Source organism: Lactuca saligna, chromosome 6, assembly GCF_052625555.1.
Source record: "Lactuca saligna cultivar CGN05327 chromosome 6, ASM5262555v1, whole genome shotgun sequence".
NCBI lineage: Eukaryota > Viridiplantae > Streptophyta > Magnoliopsida > Asterales > Asteraceae > Lactuca > Lactuca saligna.
Genome location: NC_136422.1, coordinates 165,536,257 through 165,551,223, shown reverse-complemented (window position 1 = coordinate 165,551,223; position 14,967 = coordinate 165,536,257). Strand labels below are relative to the sequence as shown.

The window sequence follows — 14,967 nt, the reverse complement described above, 5'->3', positions numbered from 1 at the left end:
TGTTCCCTGCATTGGACCGAAGTCCGGAACTAACTGCATCGGACCGAAGTCCGGAACTGGTTGCATCGGACCGAAGTCCGGAACTTACTGCATCGGACCGAAGTCCGGAACTAACTGCATCGCATATCATAACAACTAGCATGAACACATATACTGCATACTACATCGGGCCGTAGCCCGGAACACATAATGCATAACACATAACACATAGCTCACAAATCCTGTCTGAGCCACGAAGGCATCAAACATACTAACTACTGCATCGGATCAAGTCCGGAAACTACTGCTAACTGGACGGGCCGGCATTGTGGCCTTAGACCCGTCCCTACTGGAAGGAAACTCACCTCGTAAACTGGCGGCTGAGTGTGTGTCTCTGAAAGCTAACGGCTGCTGCTCCTGAATCTCCTCGGCTACAAGTCCATGAACACACTCAATCAAATACTAAACACTGCACTTGGGGTAAAATGACTCTTTTACCCTTGGTCAAAGTCAACTTACTTTTGGGGCTGACTCGCCGAGTTGGGCCGCCCAACTCGCCGAGTCTCACTCACTTCCAACTCATACTCACTGCGACTCGTCGAGTGTGGCATCGACTCGACGAGTACCCTCTTGATCCAAGAACTCAGACAATCTTCATCCGACTCGCCGAGTCGTATGAACAGACTCGACGAGTTGTTCTTGATCCTAAGGAGATTGCCTTGGACTCGCCGAGTTGTATGAACAACTCGTCGAGTCCCTCCATCACTGAGTCAACCCTCAACTCGCTGAGTCCACTCTCTAACTCACTGGGTGCACTCAGCACTGCTAAAACGAAGGAATCGGGGACTCGCGACCCGACTCGCCGAGTCGCTCATCCCGACTCGCCGAGTCGCTGCCATGCATCTAGTTTTTACTCGATTTCTCTTGAATCCAACACATGTAAATGATAGATCTGGGTCCAATAAGCTGTTTTACCACGTAAAGTTTCCAACTTTACGTGCACAACCTCATGAATAAGGGAAATAAGGCTAAAAGATGCACAAGATGAGTAGATCCATGGCTAATATGCAATGTAACTCCAAAAAGACAGTAGATCTGGGCTCTACAACACCCCAACATTCAGATCCAAAGGTATTTCGACTTATTAAGACATTCATGCAAACATAAGGCTTGGAACAAACATCAAATAGCTCTTAGAAGAGCTCTAATGGAAGTTTAAAGCATATAACAAGAAGGGAACTCCGAAAATACCTCAATAAACTCAGATTTGCCCTTGGATCTTTGCACTACAACTCGTTTCCTTGCTTCTTTCTTCTTCTCCTTCTTCACACCTTCACAAAAATGGCACCAAATCACTTATAAGCTCTCAAGGGAGGATTAGGTTTCTCTCACTGTGTTCTCAGGGTGAAAGTGGCGAGAATGAGGCTATAATGTGGTTTAAATAGTGGGCAAACTCGGGGATTTAGGGTTTCACCCAGACGGACGGACTCGCCGAGTCCCCGGCTCCCGCGTGCACAAAATACGCGACCCAACTCGGCGAGTCAGGCTAGAACTCGCTGAGTCCCTCTTGAAAACTTAGACAATTAACAATTAATTAACATACCGGGAACGGGTCGTTACAATAATGGCCCAAAGATCTTCCCTTTGCTAATGGGCCTAAGATCCAAGATAAAAGCCATTAATAGACCACATGGCCCAATAAGGCCCAACCAAAACAGTTATGGACCAAATCATAATATCAGCCCAAAACTCTAAATGGGACCAGGCCCAATAAGCTTACAAGCCCACACAAATCCCAGATTCAACTGGAGTGTGTACGCCCTTCGTACCACTCCAGTAACTCAGCGTACTAGACCCTTAAGCTATACGTGCTGCGTACACAATATGATGCACGATGTACAAGCATGACATGTATCAATCGACCATTAAGTGCTTAATACTTGGGATTTCAATGCCAAACTTTAGATTTGAGTCCATTAAGATGTCCTAGGGTATAAAGTTGGCAGCTTTATGCCCTTGCATGTTATGAGTGACCCTAATACTTCATTCTTCCCATTAAGACCTCATTTAAGACCTCTAACTTATGTATGGAGTCAAAACAGCCTTTAAGATGGCACCTTTATGATTCAAACATGCTCAAGGAGCTTAAATCTAGCAATCCTAATCTCTAGAGTTTCTCAACTTACAAGAGAAGGCCTAAAAGCCAAAAAGGGACTCTATAACAAAACCCTAGCTCAAACAATCAAAAGAGATGACAAGGTTATGACTTTATACCTCCATAAGTTCCTCAATATGAACTAGATGCATGATCTAGAAGCTCAATGACACCCAAGGCTTGATCACCACCTTCTCCTTCTTGAACGCTCTCAAAAATGGCCATCAACACACTTTCTAAGCTCAAGAATCACACTCACAAGGAAATCTGAGGTTAAGGGACAAAATGAGGCTATGGAGGCTGATTAGGGTTTAGTCCAAAAGACTTAAGGATGTTTATATAGCTCTCAAGCCCGGATATTAGGGTATTGGTCTTCAGTCACGTACTCCCTGCGTACCCCCTTGGTACGCCCATCGTACATGACGAACCTCCACGATCAACCATCCTTCGTACGCTAAGCGTACTCCTTAAGTACGCCCAACGTATGAAGGGACCAATTTTGCAATAACTCTCATAATAAGGCTAAGAAATGTAAATACTTGGATCCCAACCATTGCATTCACTAATGTTCATCACAAGTTCATAAGAAACCTTCAAAATAACTAGTTATTAGTGGATTATACCAACATCAACAAAATATTATTTTAGCTAAGCATGATTAAGATTAAAAATAAAAGTTCAAAAATACCAAACATCAATCCAATGAACTAGATGAAAGAAACCTTTCAAAACCCTATTCAAATACTTCAAAAACTTCAAAGAGAATACTCATTTATGCATGGTTCAAAGTTGTCTAAATAAGCTCACCAACCATCCACACAATAGCTGTCAAACATGAAATGATAAAATGGTCCTTACAACTTTAACGCAAACCATTTTGGATTCTTACGCGGACCAAGTGAATAGGTATGATTTCTTTTTTACTTCCAGCACATGTCCTTTTCACCAAGATCTTTGTTGTCGCTTTGTTCCAACATTCCATGCCCGAGTATAAAGGCACAAATTCCTTCTAAAAGACCTAACATTTAACCCAATCATCTCTATCAACTCTCCTAAGCCAAAATCATCAATCCACTTCATCAAGCCCAAAAAGCATAAATCTTCAAGTCTAATTTAATCCAACTAATCTCTTGATAATCCCTGTTGTCTTCGAAAACCTAAAATTAAGCACACAGACTAGAAAGTTTATGATATGGATATAAAATAAATATAATAAAAATATGCATGGTGATTAACTCAAAATAAAATAAAATATGCTAAAACAAACTATAAAAAAAGTACATAAAATGCACATATCACTACCCTAACTAATTTTCTTCACGAGTTTAATGTTTCTTCAATCAACAACATATGTACTAATGTTTCTCCAATAAAGGTTTATATTTAGCATGTAGAATCCACTTGGATCACATGCCTAATCGAGAAAACTTGAAGAATCGTGGAATAGATATTGATTTCAGATTGTCGTATTTGTGATTTGGAGGTTGAGACAAAGTGATAATTTATTTATTCATTAGGGGGACACCACACGATTACAGTAGTATCTGATTATTGAATCAAATGAAGACATCATATTAATTGCACAATACTAAGCATGTTACTTTCCTATTCTTTTGGGTGTTCTGAAGATTTCGGAAGAAGGTTCTTCTCGCATCTTCTCACCTAGGAAGGATGTTGTTTTTCATAACATTTTAATATTTTTTTCGTGTATTATTAGTGATGACTAGAACTAAATTGCTTAACTTGAAAAAAGTAAACACCACCATTTGAACGACTCACACCGAACTCGATCCACGACCCATCATGTGAGGGTAAAATGTCTAGCAGTAACAATATTTTGAGCATGCAAAGTTTAAATCATGAATAATTTTACAAAAATTTTCTATTTCAACTACAGACTCACATTACATGGACATGAATTAGATTAGTTAGCTTCATTTAGCAACCTAATTTTCGCTTTTAAAAATGGTTGATGTTGTATTTTTTTTTTATTAGTTTCTTGCTGGTTATTTTATACAAGTTTGTTGACGTTCAAAAGAAAAACCTAGCATTAAGGATTATTCTGAATCATAGTTTTGTATCACTAAATAATATATTAGGCATTTATTAGAAGTTAAAACTACATTCAAAATCAGAACAGAAAACATATATTTCTTCTCATTCTCTCCGTTATAAGCATATTTTCTTCTTTGGTCCATTATACCAAGTTTTTTTTTTTTTTCGTTAATATCCAAAGTAACAAAGGAATGCAAGACATTCACTCTTAGCGACAAAACCGAGGTAAATTCATTGTTAACATGTTTTAATTAAGCTATGGGATTTTATATTTATAAACATCAAACAACTAGTTTGTATGTAAAACAAAGTATTGCAAACATAATAATTGTCGATGGAGACTTGTATCAACCAAATTCGTCATTACCATAACCGATTGTATGAACATGACATGCTTAATAAAGGACAAACATATACCCTACGGGGTAAACAAACGATTTGTTATATTTTGACTTTTATAACATTCTTTGATTTTAGATATGGGTATGATCAAAATCTAACAAGAAAAGCTAAAATACATAACAAAAGGAAAACGCCAATGATTGTTCGATGAATAGATTTAACAAAAATATCTAAAATGGGAGAAAATAACAAGATATTGAAATTTTCAATTATAATTTTATAAATATTGAAAATTATATATACTATTAAAACATAATTGGACTGAAAAGTTGTTCTTGTAAAGTTGAGGGGCCTATCTGATAACTTAAGATAGTGGGTGTCGATTATCATAAAAACAGAAAACACTGTGTAATCATCATCTTTCTCTTTGGACTCCTGAAAACCCAAAAAAAAGGAAGTAAAACCATCGAATTTTATGCATTCATCAAACTAAAGTCTTTTAAAGTCCAAATTGTTTGGCTTCCCGATCTGGGTTCTGAAAAAGCTAAGATTTTTTATAGAAATTTGTTCATATGCAGATTAATTGCAGTTTATCGGAGCCCCAGGCTCACTCAATCCATCAAAATTTGGGGCTTTTTTATTCGTGATTCATCTCTTTATGAATTTGATTGATCTCTTTGTATCCGTATGTATATATCGAGATCAACCATAACTATGAGTCCAACGAGGGTTTTGCGAACTGGGTTTATTCTATTGGCGATTCTTGGTAGGCTAACGTGCGCCGATGAGCTCTCTAGGGTTTCCAATCCTGTCTGCCCTACAAAGTCGATCAAAGCTTCGATCCTTGGAATTGGTGATTCCATCTGTCCATCAAGTGGAATCGGTTGTTCCATCGGTGTTATTGAGGTATTTACACGCTTCTGATTACATGTAATAATTGTTCTTGAAGTTATATCAACTAGGCGTTTCAATCTAGCATTCCTCTAGGTAAAGTCAATCTTGAGTGGCTTTGAAGAAGTCATATTCTATGTTCATATAAAATTAGGGTAATAACTAATAACCAATGCTTCTTATTTGGGGATTTTTAGTTTCATCATATTAATTCATGATTTTGTTGTGCTCAATGGATAATTGGATATATCTATGAGTATACTCATCAAGACTTGTTTTGTGATTTGCTTTCATTCATAGAATTTGTGAATTTGTTGGTACATACATAGAATAAGTTGCAAGCACAACTTTATACAACAAAATCCATTTATAATGCAACATTACATACTTATCCCTTTCTCTAATCAACCGATTATCTAATCATCTGATTCTGATATCGATACTGATACTGATATTGATTTTCGCGTCTTTTTACGAAGGGAGATGACACATCGATACAAAAGGCATTGAGTATGATTGACGCAAATACCCATAATTACATAGTGGTACTTTTCTATGCATCATGGTGCCCATTCTCCACAATCTTTAAACCAAGTTTATCATTGATGTCTTCATTCTATCCTTCCATCCCTCATTTTGCAATCGAAGAATCCCGCGTAAAGCCGAGGTTTGTCACCTATAATAGCATATTCTACTTTATTATCTTCCCATTACATAACAACAACAACATACTTATATTTTTTTTTACCCATAATAGCAACATATTTACATTTCTTTACCAATAACAACAATATGTTACAAACAAACTACATTTCCCATACTTTTTTTTTGTAGTTTACTTTCGAAATATGGAGTTAATGGGTTTCCTACATTATTTATTCTAAACTCGACAATGCGTGTGCGTTATCATGGCCCACGGACTTTGGGTTCTCTTATGACTTTCTACACGGATGTTACAGGTATATTCAGCTTCCTTATTTTCTCCAAATTGAAAGAAAACATAATAAAAAAAAATTTATGAAAAAGTGTTAATTTTTTTTAATGGGTATAGGTGTTGAAGCGGAATCAATGGATAAAAAATCTCTAGACAAAATGGATACATTTGTGCACAATAAAAGTAACAACAGCAGTGAGCCGGAATTCTGCCCGTTTTCATGGGCAAAGTCGCCGGAAAATTTACTCCGGCAAGAGACATATCTATTTCTGGCGACTGTGTTTGTTGTTTTCCGGTCAGTTTACCTGACCTACCCGTTCATTGTGACATCTGCCCGATATGCCCGAAGAACACGGTTGTTGAATATATGGAGCTTGTGGGACCACCCGGTTACGTATTTGAATCGGGCTATACAGTTTTTTAGTTCGCTTACAGGTTGTATGGGTGTTGATTTCTTTAATGGAAGGAAGCATTAGATTTGGGTTTTTATAACGTGATTAATTTGATCTTTTTTTATTAAAAAATATATACCAAAGTTTTGTTCTAATTCGTGTTTCGAGTAACTTGCTTCGGGTTTATGTATTATATATACAGGTTACAACTTACAAGTGTATGTACTGATTAAAAAAATGAGAGATGCTTTTGTGAAGGATTTAATATTTGTATTCTGGGGAACAGGTTTAGTTTTAGTTAAATATAGTAAATATGACAGTTGAATCTATATTAGTGAGATAATAATTTTAATTTTTTAATAAAACAAATTATAGAATTTGGTTTTGACCTTAGAGATTTCGATCGGCCATATTAATGAACCTAATATTGACCTTTGAAAAGAATAAAAGGTAGTGCTCCTTGCAAGTTATATCAAAAAAAAAAAAATCTTGTATCTATCTGTATTCATAATTCTTGAAGCAAATCCAGAAACAATATAATGGCAAACATGTGTTTTCTATTTAATTGAAACTAAAAAGGTAAAAAATACTAATGGCGTGTCGGTTTATATTAGACGTGATAAAACATGACATAATACGACAACGCGACACGAAGTTAACGAGTTTGGGTAAATGATTTCAACATATTTAAGTAACGGGCTGATACGACATAACATAAAACTTAAACAGGTTGGGTTAGGATCGAGAGTAGCTAGGGCCAACGAACTCAAACGAGGGTTTGTTCATGAACATCCTAAACAGACATAAACGAATGGAGATAAATAAACATAATTGAACATATATGAATAAAAATGAACATATAATATAATAATGTAATCAAATAAAATTGAACACATATGAACATAAAATGAACTTAAACGAACGTTCACGAACATAACTGAACGATCGAGACCATTGTCCATATTCGTTCGTTTAACTAAACAAATGTGAAACTTTGTTTATGTACGTTCATTTATTAAATAAATGAATATAAATGAACTTCTCGTCAAACAGTTCACAACCAGATCGTTGAACGTTCGGTTCGTTTACAACCCTAGTCAGGACTTTCAACTTGAAGATGACTCGAATATGACTCGTTTAATATATATTTTTTTATAAATAAATGAATGTTTTTTGCCACTTGTCACACTCTTATTCAATTTGCCAAATATTATTTTGTAGTTATTTTGAATTAATTTTTTTTCCACATATCATTTTGAGTTTTTTTTTATTTTATTAAATTCTACATAATATTTTAATATAATAATTACAATAAATATTGTAATAAATGAATACTAATTTTACTAATGAATAATAATTTTACTAATAAACTTAACTTTTAATTTCAAAATTCCTAAAATTAAATATTATAAGTTTCTTTTCTTCATTTAGATTATTTGTTTAACATTAAAAGATAAAAAAAAATATTTACATTATAATATTTTTTTTTTATTTACTTATAAATTCAAAGTTCTTAAATATTTTGATCTTTATATTAATTTTTTTTTCCAATTAACTCATGTAATAGGTCTCACAACTAGTATGTTATATATTATAAACTTTTAGTGGGTCAAACTAAAAAATTAAAATTAAAATAAAAAGTTAGGATGTAATAAGCTAAATCAAATTAGGGAAACCAAAAAGTATGAAAGTGTTTCAAACTTTCAAAGTGATTTAATTATCTTCCTTCTAGTGACTTATCTTTTTTGCTCTAAACTTTTTTTTTTGTCTTCTAAACTTTTGTCATTCCACCTCTCAAATCCGGTATTTCATGTTTTTCCTTTTCGCATCCACATCTTCTATTTTTCAATAGTTATATTAAAGTTCTTACAATTATACTCGATGTGATTTTTATCATGAAATATTTTAATAATTGTATCATTATCGATACTTTGTAAAACGTTTAGTTTAATATGACGCTAAACTATTACTTAAAAATTGATCACGTGTTTTGTTGCACACATCAGTCTTTATCAACTTCATTCCTTAAAAATCATTTGAACATTTGTTGCAACGGTAGTGTTGGTTTGTTATGTTTATCAAAAGGGGGCACAACTAATGAGATGATTTGGCTGCTTTTAATTCTTTGACTAGCTATTTGAACAACAATAATGTCAAAAAATCAAATTTAAATTTTTATAAATTTTATTTATAAATTAACCACTTAATTCCACTCATTTTTACACCATTCTTTTATTTATCTATTACACACATACATGGAACAAATCCCAATACCTCATAAATAAACCCAAAATGTTGACACTACACTAAATCGATATTCTGAGTTTAAATTCCCAAGTAGATATTATATACATGTAGTTCTATATGAAACAAGAAAATTCAATTTTTATATTTTTCAATTTTTTTTCTTATCAAGTCACCTCACTTTGCAAAGTCTTCTCTAAAGTTTAGCAAAAGTTTGGACAAAGATGACGATTCTTGAAACTTTAAGAGGTACAATTAACAAGAGACCATAAAATCTAAGTGGACTATTTAGATGAAGATTCCATTATTAATATTGGTATTAATACTACGTAAAGGTGATATTAATATACATTTTTGCATAGTATCAGGAAGCATCAAAAGATAATATTTATAAGGGAAATTTATTAAACTAACCATTATAAGTGAAGTATTTGAAGAAAATAATCAGTTTTTTAAGTTTTTGAAAAATAACCACTTAATCCGGAAATACTTTATTCAGGAGTAGTTATGGGGTATGTTTGGGAAAACTAGCTGGTAGCGGGTAGCTTGTATCCGGTAGCGTTGTGTTAAACGCTATGTGAAATAGCATTTAAAAATTTGAGAGTTTTGTTTAAACTAAACAATAGCAGCTTGTAGTGCGAAACGAGACTTTCTGTTCAACACGAAGCGTTTTGTCAAACACCGTAAGCTAGAAGCTCTCAAATGCTTCGTGCCAAACACGACCATAGTCATTTTGGAGTAGGCGGTGGTTGGTAGAAGATTTGTCTGGAATCTGACATGTACATTTCAAACTGGAAAAGTGTGTTTTGAATCTCTGTCTGGAATGTACGATCATTCCAGACTAATGTTCCGCACTGTTAAAATTAAGGTATTTCTACTGCCATTGTTGTTACACAAACCAAATACAATCTTTTGTCATATAATCACATAATATCACTCGGAACCGGTTTGGTATCAGTTGATGGTATGAGGTCCACTTATCGGTTTTTAGTTTACAGTTTATTTGATATTCGATTTTATGCTTCCGGCCCTGATTGGGCCCGTTCCGGTTCTAAACATCTTAAATAGCATATTTTTTAGTAGAATCGAACCCCAACCAATACCGTACCGGAACTGGAATCGATTGAAACAGGTTAGTGATATTTGGTCTAGTTTTTGGTTCTTAGTTTACGACTAATTCGATTTCGGTTTTTTCGATTCCGGTTCCGGACCAATTTACATTCTTACCTATAAATATTGGAGCTCGTCGCTGTCGGACGACATATTAATATTGGTTAATTAATTATATGCATGACATGTTTATGATAAAAATAAACATTGTCATATAGTAAATCCAATAAAAACTATCAAATATCACTTAAATATTCAACTATAGTTGTTATTGAAACATTTATTTAATCTATTATTGTTTTACTTGTTTTTCAAATAGTTTCAACATCTATTTTAATCGTTTTGATTTTTTCAAGTATGATAGTTGTTTTTTTTTTAATAACTAGATTATGATCCGCGTTAAACGCGGAGAATATAAATTAAATACACATTACATTAATAGATGGTATTGTTTTATGTGAAATTTTAATAAAAAAATGTTAGTTAGATTCATTTTGAGTTTTTAAACCAAACTTATTAAATACAAATATTTAATATTTATATTAGAGCAATTTGGTGTTTTAATACAATAATTTTTAACATAAATGATCTACGTGATATTTGTTTTATCACAACATGATGCGACTCATTGATTAAAACATGTTGTGTAGTAGATTTATGATTTGACTTTGTTCAGTATACCAACCCCCACGGAGGCTCATATGATACTTTTCATATTGGTCATGTAAAACCAAAAGTAACAATAAGTTGTTATATGTACCAGCAATGTTAAATTCTGTAAAGAAATTTGATAAACATTACAATTAAAGTGCATTGCCATGGACATAAACATCAAACTCAGACATTGTAATTTGGTCAATTTATAAAGTATTTTTTCCATATAAGAATTAAAATATGATTTTTCAGGCTACGCCTAATTAGATATACATATCTTCCGATCAAAGAAAAAAAAACCTTGTTATGAACAAAAATATAATATTAGTTTCATAAATTGCCAAAGGTTAACACTAATAAATAATAACGAACTTTCACAAATCTTGCATATTGGTCACTACATCTAACTAACAAATTAATTTCAGTTTAGATGATTAATTCAAGAAGTGCATCCATGACTTCTTGTAGCTAAATTTGGGGGAATGCTAAGACCTATTAAGATATGTGGGAATAGTCTATGAGACTATGATTGGTTTCTAGAGGGCAATACAAATTCAAAATCGTTAGCACATATCTTTCCTCTAGTAGATTGATTAATTTTTTTATGACATCTCAACGGGAATATAGTAATAACAGGTAATAAGAACAAAGTAAATGCGTGAAATTAGAGAAGAAGAAGGAAACAGAGTAAAGAAAGAATTTGGAAAAAAGAAATGGAGGAGAAGAACATTGAAGAAGAGCATTATAAATCGTACGACTCAACCCAAAATCGTAAGAATAAAAAATTCAATGTAATTCTCTCTCTCTCTAGATAATGATTTGATTATTCAAAAACACCATATATATATATATATATATATATATATATATATATATATATATATATATATATATATATATATATATATATATATATATGTGGTGTTTTTGAATAATCAAATCATTATCTTCTAAAAAATATGAGATCCTATGATATAATCTTGGAGATTTCCGGCTATTAATCTAGAAAAAAGAAATAAATCAGTTATATTGATTCAAATTTACAAATTAATTGACTTGCTTATTTTATGAGTTTTAAAATTCAAATCATTATCTCAAATCGATTCATTTTATGTGGGATATTTTATGAGATAAATAATAAATGATAGTGACTTTAATTTTGACTCTCAAATATTTTGCAGATTTAATGGGATTAGATTAGATTTTATGAGTTAATAACCAAATTAATGATATGGTTATTTAAAAAGTTATTAAAAAACGAATTTAAAATTTGAAGCCAAAAGCTATAAATAAGGAAGTTAAATTAGAAACAATATTAATTATAGAAATTGATATCTTTTATATAAATAGAATGATATGTTTCAATTGTTAGCATAATTGTTGAATTTAAAGATTATATAATTAAATGTAATTGTATTTGAATTATTTTTGGAAAAGATGATGTCATCAATTTGATCTAATGGTGGAAAACATATGATTGAAATACAATCAAAGGTCTTGATTGTTTTATTGGTGAATTAAAGGTTTTCTTTTAATAATATTTAGAGATTATGCTGTCGGTGATAATATCACAAGAAACTAAATGTCATAGCCAAATACACGATGAAAGTAAAAGATGTGTAAATTGGCAAACAAAATTATATATATATATATACACACACACACACACACACATATTAATTTAACGATTAACGTTGGACTCATCAAACCGTACAAACCACACCGAAACCGCATAAATCATCGCACCAAATCACACTGCATAATGCGGTTTAGAGTTTTGCGGTGCAGTTTGTGGTTTCCAAAATATCAAACCCCGTATGCGGTGCTGTAACACCCGGTTTTGAAAGTGTTTGTTACTCGGGGTTGCGGACCAATCATCAGTTGCCATATGGTTTAGGGCTTCGGGAAAGGAAGGATTTAGCCTATTTTGGATGTAGTTACCATGATTTAAGTGATCCATGTATTCAATTATGTCTTCAGAAGCCAAGGGTAAGACTGTAAACCAATATCTTGGTCTTTTATGGATTTTAGGTTCTTCTTCGGGAAGTTTTTAGGGAATGGTGAGTTTTTAATTCTTAAATATTTACTATAAATTATATTTTGTAACATTCTATTGAACTTTATAGAGTTCAATGCATTTTAGGAAAAAAAATGATACAGTTGTATGGATTGTAGAAAGATGATGAAGCAATCTATTAAATTATATAGAGTTTAATGCATTATAGATGCCCTAAATGATATATATATATATATATATATATATATATATATATATATATATATATATATATATATATATATATATATATATATATATATATATATATATATATATATATATATATGTGTGTGTGTGTGTGTGTATGTTCATAAACCATAATAGATTTATCTTCCCAACTCTAAAATCAATAACAATCAGTTATAGACATACATTAATCTAACAGGGGATAAAAGTATAATAAAATAGTATTAGTTTTCAACTGTGAACCCGATACGATTACTCTTTTTCTTCTTCTTCTTGTCCTGTTGTCCATTGTCATAGTGTTGGCATAACAGTTGTAGTCCATTACTGATCTCTTGATCATATTCAGCCTCTGATTGGTTGTTCCAAAAACACAACAACTTCATGGTCAAAGACTTGGGAACATCTAGTCTACCATCCGACACTGTTTTTGTTTTTGTTTTCGATTTTTTGAAGTACTGGAAGGTTGGGCTATGATCAGAAACTTGTTGAGAAACCTTCCTCCTCTTTTGAAAGATGGATTTTATAATCTCTTCTTCAAGCTTTTCCTCCTGTTGTACCATAGGAGTTGATCGTTGCTGCAAAACTTCAAGCATTGCATCTGCACTCACACTTGCATGTCTTGACTTCGGTGACTTCCTTTCCTCAAGTCCAGAGAGAATCTCCATCTGCCTTTATTCTCCAAGGACTGGGTGCTTGGTTGCTTCTCCTTCTCAACAGGCTCAAAATTTCTACCGGCTCCAAACTCCACCAAATAATCTGAGTTTTGTGGGTCTATCTTTATCATAAAGCATTTGGAGCACTTGAAATACAATCTGAATATCTTCATCCCAAGATACGTCTCTCCCTTGACTTCTTCTTTACACGAGTTAGAATTTGGTGCCTCTGGACATGTAGTTTCCACAATTCTTGCACTTAATGCTCATCGGAAGCATCATTCTAACCTTCATTTGTTGATTAGTCGGTATTCTCCTTCTCGGAATCTTTGTTGGATCAAAATCAGTCGAATAGTATTTATTCAAAACCTTTCTCTCTACCATCTCTATATATCTCTTTCTGAGGCTAAGGACAGGAGCCACTATGGAGAACCAAGAAGAGATTGAAGGTTTCTCTACGACGTGGGAAGACAGTGACGATCGATAACCAAAATTTGGGACTAACTCACTGAAGTGAGGGTTGAAACTTGAGAGCCAAGGTTTGTACGCGACAGTAAATATATAAGAAAAAAGGTTGGTTTGTACAACACGCAAATTTGTAAAAGGTAAGGTTAAATTGTAAATCCATTTTTTTCGTACTAAAATCATAGGGCTTAATCAAAATTCAAAAATCGTATATGTATCCGCTTTTACTCCATTAAATTAAGCAAAAGTTTTTTTTTCTTATATCTAGAATTTATTCATTTTTTATAAAAGAAATATATTGACTAAGTTACTCTTCTTGTGGTTAATTTTATAAAAGGAAAATCAAGACCATTTTCCCCATTTTTAAAGTAAATTACACGAATGGTCTTTGTTGTTTGTGATAATATGTGTATTTGGTTACTAAACTTTTTTAACACGTGATCATTTGTATGGTTTGTTTTTATTACATTTCTTTTTATCTCAATCATACCTGAAAAATATTTATAACGTCTTAAAATATGATCAAAAAATTCTATTTTTAATAAAATAAAAACTGCATTTCAAAACATTATCCATACAACTCAAATGAAAATAAGTGTATTAAACATCATTTCAATCAAAGTAATATCCAAAAATCGGAAACGATGTGGTGTTTGCAATGCAGTCATCCCGAGCTCTTCCCATTGGATCTGGAAGTACCTGAAACATAAACTGAAATCCGCAAGCACAAAGCTTAATGAGTTTCCCCAAGATACCACATACCATATATACATATCACATAACGGGCCCCACCTAATGAATATAACGGGCCCCGCCCCAACTCGCATAACGGGCCTCGCCCAATGAGT

General features: G+C 32.8%; 1 protein-coding gene and 1 pseudogene across 1 annotated transcript; one reads left to right on the top strand and one right to left on the bottom strand.

Annotated features, from left to right (window-relative positions):
* The first annotated feature begins 4,941 nt into the window (after positions 1 to 4,941).
* LOC144999952 (5'-adenylylsulfate reductase-like 4) lies at positions 4,942 to 7,013 on the top strand. Its single transcript, XM_078959097.1, has 4 exons — positions 4,942 to 5,437; positions 5,902 to 6,089; positions 6,257 to 6,381; positions 6,474 to 7,013. The coding sequence occupies exons 1-4, from the start codon at positions 5,219 to 5,221 to the stop codon at positions 6,830 to 6,832; spliced, it is 891 nt and encodes a 296-aa protein (XP_078815223.1). The 5' UTR covers positions 4,942 to 5,218; the 3' UTR covers positions 6,833 to 7,013.
* A 6,212-nt stretch (positions 7,014 to 13,225) lies between these two features.
* On the bottom strand, positions 13,226 to 14,153 carry LOC145003094 (uncharacterized; annotated as a pseudogene).
* Positions 14,154 to 14,967: the final 814 nt, after the last annotated feature.

What these genes read in the sequence shown, in the direction of transcription:
- LOC144999952 (XM_078959097.1), top strand. Translation starts at nt 5,219, where the DNA reads ATGTATATATCGAGATCAACCATAACTATGAGTCCAACGAGGGTTTTG. An exon ending in GTTCCATCGGTGTTATTGAG is followed by an intron (nt 5,438 to 5,901) that starts GTATTTACACGC and finishes CTTTTTACGAAG; the next exon opens with GGAGATGACACATCGATACA. An exon ending in GAATCCCGCGTAAAGCCGAG is followed by an intron (nt 6,090 to 6,256) that starts GTTTGTCACCTA and finishes TTTTTTTTGTAG; the next exon opens with TTTACTTTCGAAATATGGAG.